The following is a 22,760-nucleotide window of genomic DNA, read 5'->3' as shown; positions in this document are numbered from 1 at the left end:
CAGCCTTTGTACTTATTACAAATACAATCGGTAGGGGGAGCTGCAAGGTATCGAGCCTGCTGATATTCTTAGCAGTCTCACCTCTCCCTTCTTCAATTTTCTTCTCTTCTCTTGCATGGTTGCTTGTGTTTAAAGTTAGGTACTGGCACAGTAAGATATAAAATAAACTATAAAAACAGGAGCCAAAGAACAAACTGACCAGCACAAAGATACAGGATTAAAGGAAAAGAACCTTAGCATAGAGCTCCCTTGATTAACCATCCCTAGCTAACTCATCAGCCAAAGAATTGGCTGAACACATTCTTCAAAAAATCATGAAGTTTCCACAACCACAGAGGCCTTTCTTTTCTAACCAAAAGCTAAAATTTAAAATTACTTCATTTTGTTACTTAATTTTACGACAATCTGACGGAAACAATCCCTCTGTATTGAAACTAATAATTCAAATTTGACTTGCCTTGACCAGAGAGACAGCTAAGACTCCAATCAAAATTGATATTTGATTTGAGCAACAATAGAACCAATCCCCTCCTACGTATGATGTCACCCTAAACTGAAGACAGGACAATGACGCCACACATTTTAGACGTGCTTTATTCTGGAACTCAAGTTAGGTATAAGAATTTCTTTCCCCCATCACCAAGTTCAACCAGAATCCGATGAGGTAGGACTTCCAGCTCCCTTGTGGTGGAATATACAGATATCAAACCCCTTGCCAATGCAGGATGGGCCGCTTAAAAGCTTTAGGTGCTCCGATATCAAAGAATATAAGGCATATTTAACATGCAACCATGCATGGTGAGCAGTGTTCTCAGGCTAGACTGCAATGGGGCCATGCAAAGCGAAAAATGACTTTCTGCAAGATGAAATTTGCAGGTCCTTCAGGAACACAGATGTTTAACACACTTGGGCCATATTAGATTTCTGACCATGAGAATTATCACTGCTCTTGTATGTAATCCATTAGATTCTTCAGTTTGAGAGATCGAATTCCCCACTAAAGATAGAATCTCTAATGTAACTTAGATATTTGCAGTAAATATTAGCTACAAACAAAAGACAGGCTAAATAAGGAAGGGCATTATACACAGCACAGTAAACATTCTGAGCCCAGAATACTAAATAAAAACATTGATTAAACCAATGACTCTAACCCAATAGCAAAAAGAAAACCTTTAGAATATGCTGAAAACCAAGAACGATGGAGCAAGGAGGTGAAATAATCCTAGGCTCCTAGCACCCCCTGGCAGGCTAAAATGATTGCAGACCACCAAAATTGAATTTACTCAAGAAAAATTAAAGTAGAAGTTCAAAGTAGCATCATCACATTTCTAACTATTTCCACTAAGTACTTCTAAAAGGAATTCCATAAACATCTATTGCTGCAAAAACATCACCAACAGTAAAATCTGATGTTTTCACAGGAGAAGAATGCAAGCTTGATTAGCAATATCGATGTACTTGCAGAAGCAGAACGGAGAAATAAAGTGAAGCAAACTAAACAGTGTGCAGCCTATTGTATGCAACTCCAATGGGAGCAACTAAATATTGAGAGAAATAAAGATCTAACCTCTGAGTTGTAGAACCTGAGTTCCCTCCGGAACTTAATAGCTCCTTCTACTTTCTCTATGGGATTAATAGGATTCAAAAAATCAACAGGTGGTCCATTCGTTGAGCATATCAGAAATCCAATCACACCACTGCAAACAACAGAAGAAATATTCAGAAATGAGACATAATTTCATAGTATATAACACAGATCAGATTACAAGAACCATGCAATCTTATCAGCTAATGAAATACAATACTAAAACGTATCCTAACTGTTGCACCCATATTTTGACCAAAATACTCAGCTTTCTAGAGTTACTTTTTGTTTACAAACAGAACAGAAAGGAGGTTGAGTAGTATATTAATGGTTTCCTACTAAACTCAAATAAGCCTTCTCCCAAATACTGCAGTTGGCTACACAAATCCTGATAAAAATGGATTGCCCCATTTTTCATATGTATAACAATGAATTGAACTTTTTATTAAAAAAAAAAAAACACACCTAAATTCAAATCTATACTTCCTGCTAATGCTGGGTTATTTAGGTTACTCCTTAAAAGTTTCAGCCAGGACACAGCACTAGACCCAAGGGCCATAAATGCCTTTCAGGACTTCATGACTACACACCATTTATGTTAGACCTCTGCTAATATTTGTTGAACATAAGAATTCATTTTTTAAAATAAATTATGTATTAGGAGAGTCCATAGTACAAATCATTACCTTGGATAAGTAGGAACACTAGCCCAAGCATAACGAACAGAACCCTTGAATGTTTCACGGCAAATAGAGATCATATCTTGAATAAGGTGTGTGTGGAGCCACATACTTTCTGCCATGCTACAAAGAACACCACCAGGCCTTAATGCCCTTGCTGCCGTCTCAAAAAAAGGCCTTTCAACTAATTCTTGAGCAGGACCTGAATCAACAACCCAACACACACCCCCGCCCAAAAAAAAGAGGATTTCAGTGAGGAGATGCTTCTTCCAGTCTCAGTTTATTTAAATATTGAAACATGTCTTAGGAATCTCACACAGTTACACTAAATAACATAATGTTTTAGGAGTCAATTTTCCAGTAACAAATAGCCTTTTTCTGAACTACTCAGTATGAAAGCAGCCAAGGACTTGAGCAAAAGGAAACATAATCACAAAATGATTGCCACTGGAAGAGTTTCCACAGAATCATTTCTGATAGCTCCACATGATCCCATCACCACTGTGAGAATAATAGAAATTCAATTTCATATGTTTCTAGCTACCAAAGATTGTTGTTCACATTCCATTGTTGCTGCTGTCTCTATTATCATTTTTTAAAGCGTGTTGTTTCCAAGATCATAATACTGTGTTAGACCCCTCTCACAAATCCCAACATAAACATATTGAATTTCATTAATAGAAAACATCATCTTCAAACAAGAAGAAGATTAAGATGTCTATTAGTGTATGTTGAAACAAATGCATTTTTATGTACATCCAAAAAATTATATATATTTAAAACAGTCGGTAACTCGGTATATAGTTTACAACATACCCACAGGATCGGATGAATCCACAATAATTGCATCATACATCCCTTCAGGTGTATTCCTTAAAAATTCTGCAGCTGTCAAAATCATCCATATGTACACAATAAATTCAGTGGTCACAACTTCATTGTAGGTTAAAATTCCACAAAATAAACGGAAATTGAAGGCACAAATATATGTTGGTTAAATAACGACACGAACAACCAAATAGACAACCGTCCAGCATACCATCACCAATATGAAGTTGGACACGAGGATCCTCAAATCCAACAGATAAATCTGGAAAGAACTTCTTAGACACCTAGAAGAGAAGAGTAAGAGTTAGGCCACAAGAAAATATTTTATAATAAAAAATTGTTCATGAACATGAACAAAGTGACCATCTTTCTAAAATGTTTCAGAACATACTTACATCTATCACCATCTTATCTATCTCACAAATATCAATGTGCTCTACAGAGCTATGGCGAGAAATTTCCCTGAGAACCCCACCATCGCCACCACCTACAACCAGGACCTGCATTAAGCAGTTCCAGTAACACTTAGCAAATAAAAATAAACCCTTTTTTGTATTCAATAAGACATAATTCATCATTTAGTACTTGATAAAGAGTAACCAACTCAGCTCAAGATCAGCTTAAAATTAATATATAAGGTACAACTTATTTTCCTCTCTTTTGACAAATAGAAGAAATTAAGTCATTGATGGGACCATATCATACATTCTGGTGCATGATAAATTGCTTGGAAAATATCTAGAAACTGACGACACATAATCACATGCTGGGAGTCTTGATAATGAACCCTGTCATTAGGATGGAAAATATCTAGAAATTGACGACACATAATCACATGCTGGTAGTCTTGATAATGGACCCTGTCATTCTCCTAGCATTGCTCAAGTGCTTTTCAAGAATCTTCTAATAATGCAAAAAAACTCAAAGGTTAGATCGGGTCTAACATTTGAACTAGGCTGATGGGAATCTGATCGTGGGGTTTCACAACTGAAATCGGACCGTCGTTCAATTATTCAATTGCAACCTTGTTCGGACTGTGTACTTCAGTTTGATTGTCACTTTCGTTGTTCACATTTTCTTCCATATCTGCTTCACCTTCTGAAGACTGTATCATGCTTGACACCGTATCATAGAAGCGGTTCTTACTATTGGCAAGATTCCGAAAACCTGTCTTCAAATTAGAAAGTTTTGTCTGCAGTTTACGGAACCCATTACTACTCGAAAGGAGTAAATCGTATCGATCAACCTCCATGATGTAGTGGATTTATGATAACAATGGTAGAATTGCAATTTATTGGACTACAAACTAAAGAGAAGAAAAGAAGACTAGTGTAACGTATTGGTGGGAAGGGGTAAACTTGGAAGAAAATAAAAATAAAGACAATATAGAATAAGAATAGAAGGGAGGAGGCAATTCTGGAAAAAAAAATAGAATAAGAAGTAATTAACGACTACGTGGAAGAGGGGGGGTTAATTCTGGAAATTGAGAAAATAGGATATTAGAATGAGGCGGGGGGGAAAGGGGCTAAATCTGGAAAGAAGTAACTAAGACGTAAGGGAGGATGAGGGACAAACTTGGAACAATCCAAAAATAAAGCAGAAAAGGAGACGAGAGGAAGTAAGTGGTATTTTGGGAAATTAAAGAAAATAATACAAGAAATAAACTGAAATCGTGATTCGTGAGTGGGCTGGGTGGGCACTGTAGTTGACTTGAAAACCAGCAGGGTTTTAAGTTTGCAGAGTATTTTTTTTTTTTTTTTCACCACGCGACTTCTACAGAGAATATGGCGGAAGCCTCAGAGCAAGGAATTCGAGTTGGACCAGGCTGGGGAGTTCAACTTCCACTTGGGTATAAAACCAGCAAGGAAGCCGGCGAAGGAAAACCCTGCGAAGAAGACGTGTTGAAGCCGACCGGCGGAGACCAAGTTCGAGTTCAATAAGGAACCAGCGGCTGGAGATGGAGTTCGAGTGCAACCCAGGTATGGCTTCTCTCTCTCTCTCTCTCTCTCTCTGTTGCTCAATGTCTCTTTTTCTCTCTTCTTTTCTCTCTCTTTTTTATTTTGGTTCTGTCCTCTCTACTCCCACTCCTTCTCTTCTTGCTTCTTCCCTTCTTTTTGTTTTTTAATCGTTGGCGGAACACCGGGCAAAGGGGAAAATCAATTGGAGTTGTGGGGAAAAAAAGAAAAGGAAACGGTGGTGTAACAGAAGGGGGTTCTGAATTTCTGGTTGATGTTAAGGGATGGGCGGGAATCAAAGGAATGGGTTTCAACTTCTCTGTTTGTTCAACAGAGTTCCTTTTTTTTTTTTTGGTTCGCTGTTACAGCGAGGAAGAAAGGGAAAGGGAAGGTGGGTTGGGTTTTGCTAATAAGGTGGAAACGAAGGGGAGGTATGGTCACTGGAGTCGAAGGGTGTTTTTTTTTTTTTCCACTGCTGCTGGTCGTATTGCAGAACAGTAACGGAAGAGAAGGGATAGAGAAGAAGAAGAAGAAGAATGGGGTGAGAGAGATTGACTGGGAGGGATATGGGAATTTTGGCTCTGATACCAAATTGGAGGTAGGCTGGTAGCAAAGAAGAGGAAGCCTGAGAAGAAATCAGAGCTGCAGGGGAGAGAGGAACGCATAAGAAAAAGGAGGGGGGGAGAAAGCTCTCACACAGCCCGCAGGCTACTCAAACCACAATCAACTATACCATTCTATTCAATCTATCTCCAACGATGGGGAATTACATCATATATAAAAAAGAAATAAAAGAGTCCTAAAAATAAAGGCCAACTCTAAATAACATAAATTCCTAAAATCCTAGGAAATCCAAAAACTCAAACTGGACCCAGTTCATCTTCGTCTGGATACCCAACTGGGTTTGGGTCGGTCCAAGGTAGTGTATCTGCATCATTTGCCTTGTGTGGGAATGGTTTTTAGAAGATCTTGTGGGCCCATTGGAGATATCAAATGGAGAAATATTCTATCCTAATGCCGCCATAGTTTCGTTTCTATTTTCAGTTTTAGAAAGTAGATTTCATTTCATTACAATAGAATCTTAGGTAGTTTCTAATTTTAGTCTTTCTATTTCATGTAATAGCAATAGGGAGATTTGGTTTCTATTTTTGTTTCTTTCTGTCTTTGAATTAGTAGTCTAACAAGCAACTAAGTTAGAGTTACTTAGGCAGCAAGTTTTTCAAGTTTTATTTTTGGAAAAAAAGTCCTATATAATGTAATAGACTCCAAGGGAGTCCCCCACGATTTGAATGATGAATAGAAGCTTGCTTTTGCAAACCCATTGTCCTGAGAGAGGCTGAGAAAAGGTGAGATGCCCTGGCTGAGATAGCCATTCTATCCCCATCCCCCCTTTTATTTTCTCCATCGATTTTTGTTCCCTACTCTGACTTTATTTCCTGTGCACAACTGAGATCATCTGATCTCCATTAGTGCTGCTGAGATCTTCTACTTCAGTCTATATCTAAGTAACAGTTCCTGGTTCACAGAAGCAGGAACTCCACTCTTGCGGATTCCAGATCTGGGAGATTACTCCCAGCCACTGCTGCTGCTATATTTATGCAACTAACCACTGAAATTGAGAGATATTTGGGCCACACCAACCCTTATTGTGGCCTACAATCGACCCAAACTTGGAGCAATTCCACTGGCTGAATCTTAGGATATACACTAAGCTTCTAATTTTGAACTTCGTTTCTATTTTTGTTATCCTGACATATCTCAGTCTACAGCCATCAACTGAAGCTGATTTTTGGATAACTGAATAATCTTATTGTTCCTTCCAATCGGCGGTAATATCTTCTTTAAATTCTTGGCTGGTGGGTTGCTGTCACATATGTCTTTAGGAGGGTTATTCAATATGTTTGATGTTATGGGAGGGTTTAAGGGACTGTTATGACCTTGTGTATTTACTATTTGGATTTAGTTTATATACTGTTACAAGTCTGAACCAGTACCTATACTTGAGTTGTGCCTGTGATCCTGACTGTGATTGGATAGCTCCTATCTAGCCTTACATGATGATGGTTATTACAAACAATGTAATAAGTTAGAATTTCTGTTAGAAATGCACCAGTAAAAAAAAAATTTAGATGAGGTGAATGATAGGGACACAAGCCAAGCAACTTCCCCACTACAGGTAGCAACATCAACAAAGAATAGAAACCTATGCTACTGAAAATTAGTAAATTACAGTTTTAGGAGATGGAATCGAACAAAGTGGAAGGTGAGCTATCATCTCCTGGTAGGCACATTCATCTTTCTCAGTCAACTGAACTATACCATCAAGCACGAGTACTTTTCCATAAGTTGAGGCCTGCAACAAAATATACATATCCTCATTAGGAAATATAATAAGAACACTTTAAGATGAAGAAAAATGTGAGATTTGAATCATCACTCCGTATATTCCAAGATATAAATTTGAGAATATGAACCTCAAAAACCAAGATCTCTTGGTACTCTGATGTGCCTCTGTATAAAATCTTCTCTACTTTAAGAGAATGTGCCTCCCCTACAAATTGGATTCAAAAGCATACAATGAAAATAACCAAAAAAATCCAGTTTCATCTGTTGCAAATCATGATTATAGTCATTTTACGGTGAAAATTTATTTAGGCATCAAAGAAATAAATTGCATGACAAAAAAATCTGTAATTAATCATCCAAACACCACCACCACCTGTAGATCCCTTTGAAAATGTGAGCAAAGAAGCCAACCACTTTGAAGCATCCTTACATTGTTTTTCTAGCTATCAATAACCCATAACAATAGTCCATCCCTTCAAGTAGATATGGAGGTACATGGTCCAATCTTGTTAAGATTCTTCTAGCGTGCAAAATTAGTATTAAAAAAAAGAACTCAAAACTTTATAAGACCGTTTTTATGCTTCTCTTTTTCATTCTTTTGTTTTTTTTTGGTAAATAATTATATTACCGAACCCCAAGAGGGGGGCAGGGAAGAGCGAACCAGAGAAACAATATACAAGAAAGGGAAGAAGGGAAAAGAGAGAGGGGGGAGGGAGGAGGAAAAAAAAGGGGGGGCGATCGACCAACCTACACAGAGGAGGAGGACTGCAAAAGGGCAGAATCAAGGCCCCAAAAAGTCAAAATATGTCTGTTTCTGTGGCTGTCCGAGAAGGGCCTCTAGCGAATCCTGCTGAGGTTGGTGGACACATCGAAGGAGATGGCTTTCCAAATCACATCAAACGATCTAGATTGGAAATCCATCTCCTGAGGTTCCTTTCCATCCATATATGATGAATAGCGGCGCTAAAAATTAGCTTCCCTATACTGTCACAAGTAGAGTTCCCAAAGAAGGTTTTGAGCAACCATTGCCATTCACGATCAAAGCTTTTGAACCTTCTGCTACGCGGCCAGATGGAGGATAATGCCTTTTTTCCATATGGTGGAGGTAAAGATGCAATCAAAGAAGAGATGGGGGATATCTTCACGGCCAATCCAACAAAGGTTGCAGGAGGGGGGGGCTAGGATGGTGCGATGGATAAGCAAGGCTTGAGTGGGCAGACAAAGTCTTAGGACTCTCCAAACAGTTAGGCTATGGCGGGGAATGTGGCCTTTGAACCAGACTAAGTTGTGCCAGGGGACAGAGGGACAGCGGTCTCTGGAAAGGTGCCAGGCAGAAAAGGAGGAGAAGGTACCGGTGGGGGAGGGTAGCCAGGTGACCTTATCCGCACGGGGTGAGGGGTTATGAGGCAGCGGGGGAAGGGTTGTCCAGATCTGAGAGATGATGTCTGGGTTGAGGGATGGGTGGGGGGTCCAAGAACCAGAGGAAATGAGAGAGGAGACTGGGGTGGCCTTGGGGAGGCTAGAGGAATAGATAGCCCTGGGGCCAAGAAGATTAAAGAGGATTCCTAAGGGGTGCCAAGGATCGAGCCAGAGAGAGGTGGAGGTGCCATCAGTGATGGAAGAGGAGATACCACGGAGGGCCAGAGGGCGGAGGGAGAGGATCTTACGCCAAATCCAAGAGGAGTTAACATGGATGGGGACAGTCCATATGGAGTCAGATTTAAGAAGATGAGAGTGAACCCAAGAAACCTAGATAGAATCCTGACGAGAAGCGATTCTCCAGATGAGCTTAAGAATGCCCGCCGTGTTGGCGTCACAAATACGGTGGAGGCCCAGGCCGCCCTCGGATTTAGGGAGGCAGATAGATTTCCAACTGACAGGGTGGAGAAATTTGGGGGTGTTACTAACCTTCCAAAGGAAGGTGCAGAAGATGCGCTCAATGGCCTGTATGGTGGACTTAGGAATGTAGAAGATACCAGTCCAGTAAATACAAGTTGCTTGGAACACCGAACGGATACATTCGAGTCTTCCCGCGTAAGAAAGGAGCTTGCCTTTCCAGAGCTAGAGGCGTTTACGAATGTTGTCAAGCATAGGAGTGCAGTGGTGGCTGGAGAGTCTGGCAGGAATCAGGGGGAGGCCAAAGTAGGAGACAAGGAGAGACCCAATGGAGAAACCTGTTAAGAGACGAAGGGATTCTTTGGCAGAGTCCGGGACACCAGAGAGAAAATTTTTGGATTTGAGGAGATTGACACGGAGGCCAAAGAGAGACTCAAAAAAATGAAGGGAATCCATGATGGCAGAGATGGAGGAGTGGGACGCCTTAGAGAAGATCATCAGGTCGTCAGCAAAGGCCAGATGGGAAAGATTGATCTACTTGCATTTAGGAGGAGGGGAGATGAGGTGGAGGTCGGTTTTGGTTTGGAGGCTCCTGGAGAGGACTTCCAAGGCAAGGGAGAAGAGGAAAGGGGAGAGGGGACAACCTTGGCGAATTCCAACTTTGGAGCGGAAAAAGCCAGCGGGGGATCCATTGACCAAAACAGAGAAGTTAGGGGAGGAGATACAGGCATAAATCCAACGAATGAAGACTGGAGGGAAACCCATGAGGGAGAGCACATCACAGATGAAATCCCAACGGATGGAATCAAAAGCTTCGTGGAGATCGATTTTTAAGAGGGCTGCCGGCTAATGCGATTTGCGGTCGAAGCCTCTGACGATCTCAGAGCAGAGGATGATATTGTCCGCAATGCTCCGGCCGAAGATGAAAGCCGATTGGTTGGGACTGACAAGGGAGGGAATGACTGCCTTGATCTGGTTGGCAAGAATTTTGGCAATGAATTTGTAAATGAGATTACAGAGGGAGATGGGCCGGAAGTTAGTCAAGGAAGAGGCCCCGTCCTTTTTTGGGATAAGGCAGATGAACGTTTGATTGATCTGAGCAAGCTGACCCAGCTTGAAAAAGAAACTGTGAATGGCTTTGAGGACCTCTCCTCTGACAGAGTCCCAACAGCTGAGAAAGAAGCCCATACTGAAGCCATTAGGGCCCGAAGCCTTGTTGGTCTTATGGGAGAGGATAGCTCAGGAAATTTCCTCATCTGAGGGGATGGCGATGAGGGAATGGAAAAGGGATGGGGGAATAAACTTATCAATGAGTGCTGGGGGAATAGGGGAAGGGTGGGGTAGAGAGGGATTGAACAGGGTGGAGAAGAAAGAGGAGGCAGCTTCCTTGATATCAGAGGGAGAGAGAGAGGACCCATCAAAAGCAATAAAAAGGGTGATGGAATTCGAGTTATGCCTAGCTTTAAGGGAGTGATGGAAATAGGCTGAGTTCGAATCACCGAGTTCCAACCATTTGGAACGGGATTTCTGACGGAGGAAGCTCTCCTCGGAGAGGGAGAGAGAGGAGAGCTCTTCAGAGAGACGCTTCTCATCAACGGCAAACGTCGAATTGAGAGGGTCGAACTGGAGCTTGAATTGGACTTGAGAGAGATCGGATCGGTAGGAAGAGAGCCTGGAGGGGAGATTACCAAAGGTGGAGAGGTTCCACCTTCGGAGAGTAGCTTTTGTACTACGGAGTTTGTGAGCCAAGGTGACCAGAGGGTGAGAGGGAGAAGAAACCGGCAGACGCCAAGCTTTCTTGATGGTGGGCAAGTAGAGGGGGTGGGAGGTCCACATATCAAAGAACTTGAAAGGTTTGGGGCCAAAAGAGGAGTAAAGCTAGAGGGAAATGAGGCAGGGGGAATGATCAGAGAGGCCTTGGACAAGAAAGGAGGCATGGGAATGGGGGAGAGAGGAGAGCCAGACTTCATTGACGAGGAGTCGATCTAACTTGCAGGCAATGCGATCAGGGCCTACGACGATTGTGCTAGTAAGAGGGGAACCTGACCATCGGAGATCATCGAGGCCGAGATCCTCAATGCAGTCATTGAAAGGGTTGACCACCATAAGACCGATGGGCCTACCACCCAGCTTTTCAGATTGAGAGCGGACAACATTAAAGTCCCCTCCAATTCCCCAAAGAAGAGAATCCAATCCGGGCTTAAGGAGTGAAAGATCAGCCCAGAGGGAAAGACGATCACTAGCATGGTTGGAAGCATAAACCACAGTGATAAAGAAGGGAGAGGGAGAGCTGTGGAAAGAGAAGCATAGATGGACAAATTGGGAAGAAGAGTGGGTGGAAGAGATATGGAGTTTGGAAGGATCCCAGAGAACCCAGATCCAGCCTGAAGGCGAGTGGGTGTAATTTGAGAGGAAGGACCAGGAGGGAGCGATGGAAGCGGCAATGCAGGAAGCGTTATCCTGGAGAACACGAGTCTCAAGGAGAGCACAGAAGGAGGAGTTGGAGGATTTGATGAAAGAACAAAGCTCAAGATGCTTGGCCAGGGAGTTGAGGCCACAGACATTCCAAATAAAGCCAGACAGCATGGGAACTAAGAAGAAGGGGGCAGCTCAAACCTAGGGGGGAACTCTTGCGTCGCCTACGAGCATAGGCGACCGCTGGGCTTCTCACTAATGGCCTACGAGAGGGGAGGGGCAGCGCCACCCCTAGAAGGAAAGGGTGGAATTTAGCGGATAAGGCCAGCTGGGTAGGGGAGGGGCGGGACAAAGGTGGTGAGGCGAGGGGGTGATTGTGGGGGGGGGGGGGGCGGCTCAAAAGGAGAAAAGAGGGGATTCGAAGTTGATTGGGAGAGGGTTGGGTGGGAGGAGAAGGGAAAGGGAAGAGGGTTGGGATAGGATTTTTGGTAGAGATGGGCTGGGGGTTGAAAGATGGGTAGGTTGTAAGTAAAAAAGGATTTGGGTTGGGTATAAGGGTTCGGGTGGGCCAAGGGAATGGGCTGGGAGGTGGAGATGAGCCGAGGAGATGGATTTAAAGGAGGGTGGGCCAAGGTAATGGGCTGGGAGGTGGAGATGGGCCGTGAAGATGGGTTTAAAAGAGGGTGGGCAGAGGGGGTTCCAGCTAGGGGGGACAAGAGGGCATTTGGGTCACGTGTGGGAAGCCATGTGGAAGGGGGGGTAGGTAGGAGGGGGTAATTTAGTAAATAAAGTGTGTGAAAGGGGTGGGGGTTTAAAAGACGACAAACAGGGGGGTTATATCGTAGCGCAGCATCCAAAAGTTTTTCACGTGAATGCCAAAGTTCTCGGTTCGGGGAGCTCGCAGAGACCAAATCATACTTGCAGACACCCAAATCTGGAATGGGAGGGCCTTCGATGAGGATGCCAAGCTCTGCCAAATCTTCAGAGCGCGAAAGGGGAGGCGATAGCAGTAACTGATCAAGGATCACAAGCAGAAGATTACTAGCTTCATCGGCTTTTTCAGGTTGACCGGAGCAACAGTCGAGATAGGTTGCAGGCCCAGTCTCAGAGGTCAAGCCAGTAGGAAAAGCTGAGATTCCAATAGCAAGAACCAAGGGCTTCACCGAAGAGGCCTGCACACAGCGGAGCTTTGGACGATTTGAACAACGACGGCGGAAAGTCAATCTGCTCCGACGGGGCGAAATAGACAATGCTACAGGGAGGATTACAGGAGCAGGCGCAGGTGCAATCTCTTGAGCAGAAGCAGGCGCATTCACAAAGGCAGAGGCAGACGCAATCACTGAAGCGGGGGCAGGCACAATCTCAAAAACAGGGGCAGACGCTACCACCGAAGCAGGAGAAGTCTCGATGATAGGAGTCGGAACAAACACTGGGCCTGAGGCTGCATCGCAAGCCACCGAGAGGGGAGACAAAGGGATGGCATCCGGAGAGGCTGCAAAGGAGAGAGGAGGAGCAGCAGCACAGGTCTTCGAAGAGTGTCCAAACCTCTTGCAGTGTTTACAACAAGGAGGTATCCAATCGAACTTGACGGGCTGAGCGAAGCTAAACCCATCATCTTCAACTACGGTGATGATCGAGGGAGGAGCAGACTCAGCAGAGACCTCCACGTAGATACGAGCGAATGAGAGGCGGTCCATCTTGAGAGTGCGGGCGTCGGTATGCATCGGGAAGCCAATGACGGAGCCAAGACAGCTGAGGCAATCGCGTGACCAATAGTGGAGGGGGAGACCAGGGAGAGTGATCCACAGGGGAACAGAGCTGAAGTCGACCTTGTGGAGCAGGAGATGGGGAGTCCATTGCCGGAGGAAGATAGGCAAGGTGCCAACCATCCAGGGGACACCATCAAGGACTCGGGCTTTGGTCTCATCGGAGAAGAAACGAAAAACAAAAACCCCAATGTCAAGGAGGAAGGTATCAAAGGAGCCCACAGGTTTCCATTGCTTCGAAAGGGAGGCTTTGACTATGTTGAAAGGAGGTCTAGGCCCAAGAAAATGGCCAACAAGGCAGGAGTTCCACTTTGGAATTTCAGGGGAAAGGAGAGAGTCAGGGCAGTGGGCAACCGGAATCCCATTTTCCAGCGTAGGGGGTTAGAAGAGCAGAGATGAGTCAGTTGAAGAGGGTGGCTGGAAAAGGGATGACCAGGTTTTGGTACAGTGGGAATGCGGGATCAGGGAGGAAGGAGGGGGAGGAGCAGAGGGGGAGATTGCCAGAGGCAGGGAAGGGGGAGGGGAGCCGAGGGGGTGACTCATCTCATGCTGATGACTGAAAAATGATTTTCATTCTTTTGTTATATATACTTCACCAATACGGGTCTCAGAATCAGGAAAGTGCACATGATTTAGGTGCTTAAAATAGTGCAAGCAAGGAAGCAAAGGAAAATGCAAAGTGTTCAGTGAGAGAATGTTTCTCAACATATATATCACTAATGCTAAACATCTAAGGGAATTCTGTACAGAACAGGATTAAGGTAATGCTTACCAGGCCACATAGGATTGTTGTAATAAAGCAGGTTGCCAGTCCCATCTGTAATGATAAAAGATAGAAAAAGGAAACAAAAAGGTTATGAACAATACCTTACATAGACTAATCAAGGTCCAAAAGAACTGAACTGAGAACCAAATGATAAAAATCATTGATCATGACCAGAACAAGACCGAGGTTCTGAAAACCACCCAGAAACGACTGTGGAGTGGCATTTTGCTTCAAGTTCAGGTGCTGAGGCCCTTGCTTTCAGGCAACAAGAAGGGATAGTCCTTGCCAGACCATTATCTTTAGTCACCTTCCCACCCATAATCTTCTGGCATGCCAAATCTTTTCCTGCGTCTCCCTCCATAGATTATTCTTTTCTTTACCGTCTCCAGTCTCTGAACACCAAAGAGATTAAGAAAAAGAGGGATGAACAAAAGAGATATGAAACGAAAAGATAAAGTTAAACCAATATTAAATCTTCATTAGAAATTAAAAATCAAGTTAAGAGTATAAACTTCTTGATGTTTCAAAAAACATGCAAAGAGACAGCTGAACTGAAACTAGTTTACTCCAGAAAAACAAATTCTCTTCCTCGTTCTAAGTTCTTAAATCTTAGCATTACGGCATACAATAATTCTTACAAGAACCAAAAAGAAAAAAGCAGGATAAGAGAATTATACAAAATATAAAAAAGAAAACGGACAATTTACTCAAGAGGAAACAGTAATGTCAGAAGGAATAAAGGACCCACAGATAACGTCAGAAGGAAGAAAGAATCCACATTTAAAACCAACAGATAAGGCAATATAAATTCACACAATAAAATACACGGCAAGTTACCTAAAAAAGACCCTTTTACCAAACTAACTTAATCATCCACGTCCAATTAAGTCTAAACAATAAACAGAAAAATATATATACATATAAAAGTAACTACACAATATCCAAAATGTTCATTAATCAATCGAAGGGAAAGTGAAAAAGAAGACTGGTAGGACGAAACGTCAGCACACTGCACATCATTCAGAACATCGATAACACTTATCTCTACCAACAGTTCTTCCAAGAGAGAAAAGTTGCACCAAAGAAACACGCTGTGAAACCTCTAACCTAGGGTTTTAAGTGACCACAGGAAAAGGATTTAACAATTAACACCTCAATACTTCTATCATTCTTCGGATTAAAATGAAGAGTTGCAAAGAGAGAGAGAGAGAGAGAGAGGGGGGGGGAGAGAGAGAGAACAATTCATTTGAAGTTCTGCGATTGCACCGCAGAAAAATACAAATACATGGTCTACAAAACGTCGACCTAGGGTTCAAGGACTGAGGATGCTCTCCAAGTTACAAACTTGAAGATTTCTTCCATTACCTTTCCTAACGACAGTGAAGAACACGAAGAGGAAGAGAAAGCATTTTGCTTGGTAGGGGGGGACTTCTGTTACCTGATTTTAATGGCGATGAAGATTTCCTTTTTTTCTCTGAGGGACTGAGAGAAGCAGTAGTAGAATGCTGCCGAGCCTTTTATTGAGAACGCTTCTCTCTGTCTCTTTCTCTCTCTCTCTCTCTCCCTTAGAGACCTCTCTGTTTTCCAGTTCGGAACTTCGGATGTAAATGCTGAAGCGGGTGATGGTATATATACCATACATACATATTCATTTATCATGAAATGACTAATTTATCCCCATAACGTTTGTACTTTCTCTTCTCTTCCACTTGTAATTAACACGAGATTCATCTTTCTTAAATTCACAAAAACATATTCACGAGAATCACGACTTCCTAAAAGTTTTTAAGTATCGGTATCTGCATCTGTATTCTTGAACCCTTAAAAACAAAAGGTTTTTGTATTCATATCAAAGGCCGTATTGGTAAGATTAAGCTCCTCTCCACGGAGCACAACGCCCGTGGAGTGCAAGAAGAGAAAGGGAGGGAGGGGGGGGGGGGGGGTTGATCATCTAGCTGTTGGCTTGTGCTGCACACATCCTGATGGTTGACAAAGCACACGTCGAGATGTGTGTGACACAGTCCAACCCTTGGATGTCCCTTAGGTATTTCTAGGCGTTGAGTTTTTTGGAGAGGAGCCGAATCCGTATTGGTAACTGGTGTCGATATTGATGTGATATGAATCAAGTTGTATCAAGTTATATTGAGCATAAATTAAAAAATAAACCATTTATTGTCTGATACTCTCAATTTGTATTAGTTCATCATATGGTATTAAGTATCGACTGATACAATACTACTACCTTGATCCATGCTTCCAAGTTCTTACCAAAAAAAAAAATCCATGCTCCCAAGTGCACAACAACTTTACGAGTATAATATGTCATTTCACATATATAATGTGTACTCTTTATTTTGGATAATAGATTATTGGCAATGACACAATGGTAAGTAGGGGGGGGGGGGGGGGAATAGGCCGGGGGGGGGGGGGAATAGGCCCCAAGGTGGTTTGAATTCATGACCTCTTATTTGAGGAGTTGGTATTTTGCCTTGGGGTAAGTAAAAAGTTTCTCTTTACCCACGATGAAGGAAATCAACCAAGTATGTCAGCCCTCTAATTGTCTGAGGTCGTTCGTACTCCTAAGAATCTAATTCAACGAAAATTAAAGTGCGAAATCTATTCATTATGGGTGAAGGGAGACTCAGTCCAATAAGTAAATATACGTGTAAATTATTTTAAAATCCTTTTCTAGCTACTCATAGCTAAAGAACTTTTGTGAATAATATAAGGGGCAAAGTTAGAAGCAAGTGATGCTAATTAAGCATAAACTAGGGTAGTATTTTTTGGAGTTCATACAGTTTAAATTGTATTTTACAATAGGTGATCATGCATATATATTATGAATTAACATGAAGTTGTTCATTTTGATAATTGATCGTGGCACTCTATTTCTTATGGAAATTATAAACTCTATTATATTTTTGAATGTCAATCAAGTGGTATGTCTAATTAGTTTTAAGATGGTTCATTCAATTATGGGGTTAAATTAGATTGATTGGCTTCCTTTTTGGTTGAATGATACGGTAGTAATATGGTAATATAGCGAAGAGTTTCCTACACCAATAGTGTGGGAAGTAGTCGTCGACTTCTCACATAAACATCCATTTTTGCGACACGTAATTGTTTTGTGGAAACCAAATTATGTTGATATATATTTTTAATCATCATCTAATCACATGTTAAGTTTTAAACTATTTTATTTTTTATACATATTGATAAAATGTTTTAAAATTGGGAAGACCTTGTTGTAATCAATGTTAATGAAAAAGAAATTGTAATCTTACTTTTTTTTTTCCTTTTTAGTATTAACATATTTTCTTTTTCAATAATAAGGGTAAATCTTGTTGTTTCACATGGACATTTACGACTCTTGAAAATAATACAATAATAAGTTAGTGTCAAATTATTTTGAAATATTTTGTTTACTAGTCACTTAAATAACTCTTCTTTGGAGGATTTGTAATGAAGCTATTGCTTCGGGTGATGGCCTTAAAGCCCGGCAGATAAATATTGATCCGAGCTGTTCTAGGTGTGGAGCTCATTCTGAATCGGGTGACCATATTTTGTTTGATTGCCCCTTTGCTCGTAGTGTTTGGTTTGGGAGCCCACTACAATTTCACCCTCCTGTTGATGGTCCGTGCTTGAAGGATTGGATTCAAAGCTGGAATATCTGGTTCAAGCAAGACAAAAAGATTGCTACAGAGTCTCTATCAAGAGCGTCTTTTATCTGTTGGTATCTTTGGCGCGCCCGTAATGATCAGGTGTTCAATGACAAGGTTTGGACTCCTTTGGATGTTCTTCATACTGCTGAAATGGCTTACCAGGAGTTTTTCAATGCTACCTTAAAGCCGAATGCTCTTTCGAAAACGGGAGTTATTGGCTCTATGCCTGGTTTGAGATTTAGTGGTTCTCAATGGTCCCCCCCCTCCAGTGGGTGTTGTGAAGGTGGACTGTGATGCGGCTTTCATTAAGGATACTGCTAAGGGAGGTTTAGGAGTGATCTTTAGAGACCACACAGGTGTTGTCTTAAGGGCGCGCTCCATCCCCATTATGCTCAGTTCGGTGATTCATGGAGAGATCATGGCTATTCGTAGTGCTCTGTTGCTGGCTCTAGATCTGGGCTACAACAACTTGGTGGTAGTTTCGGATAGTAGGGATGCCATCCTATTTATCGAAGGCAGTAAATCTCCTAGTTGGGAGATGGAGGGTTTAGTAGATGATGTTGTTAACTTGAAATCCTCTTTCTCATCTATTTCTTTCTCTTTTGTTCCTAGGGCTATGAATATTGTTTCGGATGCCCTAGCCAGGAAGGCCCTGTCACTTGGGTGCGTGACAGATTGGCCAAATTCTATTCGGTGGCTTCAGGACCTCTGTGGGAATGAAGTCACTGGTTGTACTCCCCTTTTTCATCAATAAACTTCCCCTTTACCCCCAAAAAAAAAAAGGTGTAATCAAAATAATGTTACAACTTTTTTCACTTCCACCACACTGGTGACAACAAGGTGCATCATTTAAAATTTGTTTGAATACGTCTTCTTCTTCTTCTTTTTTTTTTTGGGGGGCGGGGGGAGGATAAACATGTTTGAATATATTTGACATCATTGAAAAATAGGAGTAACATTATTGACCAAATAAGAATAATTGGAAGAAAAAAAATTCCATTGTAGAACATTCAGTTAAAATGAAGTACCAAATTGACATGTAGCTCACTCAAAGAATTTATCACTTATCAGATAAAAAAAACACCATTTGCCTACATGAAAACTAGTTGTCCATGTAAGAATATTTTTTTTTTTATCACCAATGTGCACATGTGCATGCTCTTTCACATTACCATGTGGTCATGGTTAAAAAAAAAAAAAAACAGAATCAGGATCAAGATCATCTCAATCGATTCCAATCCAAAGAATCAGAGGAAATCTGAAGAAAAAAAACCCTAAAACATAATTTCCATAAAGAATCGGTCTGATTCAGATCGACCAAAGTTGGGATTGGTCTATGCCAATCCAATCCAATTTTTCAAAGCCTACATTTGGTAGCTATTAGAATCATCAAGATAAACTAAATTGCAAAGTTTGTTTTGTCAAAAGTAAAAGAAAATGAATGTAAAATATCGCAACAAATCTCATCATTTATGCCTAAAAATGCCATGAAATATTATGAATAATAAAAATATTTGCTATTTAGTTTTTCTTTTAAGCATTTATGTGGATATCTAAAAAATTAGAAAATATTGCACTGTAAGTGGGATTTGTATCGGTTAGCCCCTGCTAAAAAAGAACAAACAATTGTATTGTTTTTGTTGAGTGTTGATCGGGTACATAAAAATAATAATTAAATGGGTAAGAGATCGTTGTCTGATCGAGTAGCATTTGCATTAGCGTGGGGTTCAATAAGAATGCAAGTAAGGGCATCAACATAGATGGGATTTTTCATTTTAAGGGCGGTACTTTCACACACTTTGTGTCTGATGCACGAATCACATGACCAAATACCATTATTTTAATTGACAAGAGATCATGTCTAATCGACGCTACACTAGCGTGGGTAATGAGAGTGCACGTAAGGACATCAACATAGATGTGATTTTTCATTTCAAGGGCGGTACTTTCACACACTCTTGTGTCCATATGCAAGAGCCACGTTACTAAGTACGCTTCTTTTTCTCTAATTAATTTTATGAAGAAAAATGCTGATTAGTCACAGACTCACATGGCCCTGCACCAGTGCAGGGGCAATGAGGGGACACATATGGTCATCGAACAAGATGGGTAGGATCACTGGGATAACAATTTCACCCCCTTGTGTTTGGTGCAGAGGAACGTGACTAGGCATCGTTCCTTTTACCATAATGTTAGAGGGAATAAATTGGTTTTAGTGAAGAGGTAAAATCCATATGGGACTTCATACATTACATCTTTCATTATTGCCGACTTCATACATTACATTTTTCATTTTCGGCAATAATATAAACTGAGGTGGCACACCTCAACCAACCTAACATCATACATTACTTCTTTCATTTTCATCTTTATTGCACGAGCAGCAGAGCAGTGGCTTTATCTGACCACAATTGAGAAGTGGGAAAAGAAAAAAGAAGAGAAAAGTAATGTATAGGCTAGGAAAAGGATTCTATCCAATCGTGGTGGGAGATGGAGCGCCCAGCCCCACTAAACTACCACAAAAACAGGGTTGGGGTGGTCATTTCCCAGGTGGATTCCACCTGAGCCCCACGTGTGAAATGACCACCCCCTATTATTGGGGTGGTTTCCGAGTGCAGGATCGTCCAGCTCCTGCCATGGTTGGACAGGAGCAATGTCCGTATAGGCTAGGGGTGTCAATCGAGTCTAATCCTCCCCACAGGCTTCACATTTTTTCCTTAGGTAATCAGACCTCGTAAGTTCAAGCGTGAACACATTTCTAATATGTTAGTTATTGATCCATAAGTGGGCTTTACTAATCGAATTGTAAATGATTCATAAATATGATTAAGTCAGGTAAACTGAACTTAAACGAAGCTAATTGAGCTATAAATAGTCGATTATTGGGCGATCCCATTTGGACGACCGTCAGACCAATATCTTTCATTGAGATTGTCCGATTGATCAGTGCTTGAGTGTGACATGTTCACTAATTGATTAGGTTGATCTTAGGTTTTAAAATATTAATCTAATTCGAGCCTATCAGTATGGACCAACTTTTGACACCCCCAACTAGCAGCCCTCCAAAAAAACTTTTTCCTTTAAATGTGTTGTTTCATTAATTGTTTAAAAGAAAAAAAGTTGGACAGATTGCCAGGTGTCCAACATATGTCATTCTCTCTCTTCCCTTTTTGATTGGGCTAATCATATGATTGATATATGCCACTAATTTACCGAAAATTGACGACGTATCCAACCATCACCCTTGTTGAGAGAAAGAGAGAAAGAGAGAGAGAGAGAGAGAGAGAGAGAGAGAGAGATTTTTTTTCTATCATAAACAAAGACTTTTTTTGGTAAAATATCATAAACAAAGACTGATTTGTTATATACTTGTACCATGTGATAAACAAAGAATAGAAAAGAAAAGTAACTCATATTCTCAATTATCACAAACAATAAATTGTGTGCAATTGAAAATGTTGAAGACCATCAGACAATCTTCACAGGGAAGGCAATCTTGTTGCAGACTCTTTAGTTTCAAATGGGTTGTTCACTGACACAATGTAATCTTGGATGTCCAACCACCCACCTTTCTTTCTCTTCTTTTTACTCAGATACGTGTGGGACTCATTTCCCTTCCTCGGTTTAATATAAATATTTTCTACCAAAAAAAAAATATATGTGGAATTGAAAATGATTGTATTCTTCTGATTTTATTCTCATGTTGATGTTGATACTTGATAGGAAGGGGAAAAGAGAAGGATTGAACTCCTCTCCCACGTGGGACGATGCGTCCGGTTAGGGAGGTCTAGATCCACACACCATTGCACCGGGATACATGCAACAATGTGGATCGGAGATCTCCAGCCGCACGATGTGCACTGGAGAGGAGCCGGATCCAAAAGAGAAACCTATGCCTGAAAAAGAAATAAAGATTGGGATCAGGGTTTTAAGGATCAGCCGATCCAGCCGATCCCAATTCTCTCATATCCAGCTTGGGCTGATCTTGCATAGAGAAACCCTAGATGATTGGAGTATGCTGATTTTGAGGCTGATCTAGACTGATCTAGGATAGATCCGGCTCCCGATTATTGGGTTTTAAACCCTCATTGGGAGGTCCTTCCAAATGGAGTACATTACAGGACCATGGAATTAAATATTGGTATCAATATCAGTCGATCGACGAAGGCTGATATTGATACCTAATCAATCAGAACGATTCTTACCAAGGGCAAAAGTGTCTGATATGGCCAATACATTTCAGTGTCAATATGCATTGTTATCCGCCGAGACTGATAAAAATTCCTGATACCAATATTAATAAACATGTTAAGACTTTCATCACAGCTTATGGCAGGGAGTCATGCTTTATTTGATACGAACGATCCTTAAGGTGTGTAACGAATCTTCTTTTTAACTAAAAGTTTCATTTCATTAAAAATAATGATGGTTACGAATTAAACATCCTAATATAATCAATATGTATTAGGGCTAAGTTTCCCTCCACCCATGGATCCTATTCACCGAAGGGCGAGAGAGTGTGGAAATGGGTATTGGGAGGGTATTTTAGAATATAATAAAACACTATGATGGTGGATGAACCAACCTCTATGGCTGGAGAAAAATTTGTCCTATGTATTATTACCATTTTTTTTTTAGTAATGTATTATTTCCATTAGATTATATAAAAGTAAGATGTAACTGAAAAAATATTCATATTTGTTTAGTTAGTTAAAGTAGTTTAGTCATTAGTGCACTAAGTATCCAAGCATGTCTTTTGTGTCTTTTGAAAAATGAAGTACAGGAAAAAGATTGCCACACGGTTCACATATCTTTTGGGAAAAAAATAAAAAGTCGAAAAGGTAGGGTGGCCCATACACCCAGACACCAATGGGTGAAAAGATCATCTTATCCCCATGAAATGTGGAAATCTCATCCT

At 41.3% G+C, this 22,760-nt stretch overlaps 1 protein-coding gene across 3 annotated transcripts in view; it reads right to left on the bottom strand.

The window, feature by feature from the left end:
• The window catches only part of LOC122659444 (spermine synthase-like), a 36,617-nt gene extending 20,889 nt beyond the window's left edge, over window positions 1–15,728 (bottom strand). For 2 of the 3 annotated variants that reach the window (XR_006332519.1, XM_043854558.1), the window contains exons 1-10: window positions 15,619–15,728; window positions 14,352–14,572; window positions 14,187–14,231; window positions 7,526–7,602; window positions 7,282–7,404; window positions 3,492–3,596; window positions 3,308–3,380; window positions 3,085–3,156; window positions 2,275–2,470; window positions 1,571–1,700 (exon numbers count right to left, since the gene is read on the bottom strand). Coding sequence is in view for 2 of the 3 variants with exons in the window: in XM_043854558.1 (XP_043710493.1) it covers window positions 1,571–1,700; window positions 2,275–2,470; window positions 3,085–3,156; window positions 3,308–3,380; window positions 3,492–3,596; window positions 7,282–7,404; window positions 7,526–7,602; window positions 14,187–14,231; window positions 14,352–14,541 (1,011 nt within the window). In the remaining variant the exon portion in view is untranslated. Of the gene's footprint in view, window positions 1–1,570; window positions 1,701–2,274; window positions 2,471–3,084; window positions 3,157–3,307; window positions 3,381–3,491; window positions 3,597–7,281; window positions 7,405–7,525; window positions 7,603–14,186; window positions 14,232–14,351; window positions 14,573–15,017; window positions 15,084–15,618 lie in introns of those variants that run through there. The other variant, XM_043854564.1, reaches the window with a different exon arrangement.
• Window positions 15,729–22,760: the final 7,032 nt, after the last annotated feature.

The sequence above is a fragment of the Telopea speciosissima genome, chromosome 1 (assembly GCF_018873765.1).
Source record: "Telopea speciosissima isolate NSW1024214 ecotype Mountain lineage chromosome 1, Tspe_v1, whole genome shotgun sequence".
NCBI lineage: Eukaryota > Viridiplantae > Streptophyta > Magnoliopsida > Proteales > Proteaceae > Telopea > Telopea speciosissima.
The sequence above is the reverse complement of the archived record's forward strand: the minus strand, read 5'-3'. Positions and strand labels throughout refer to the sequence as shown.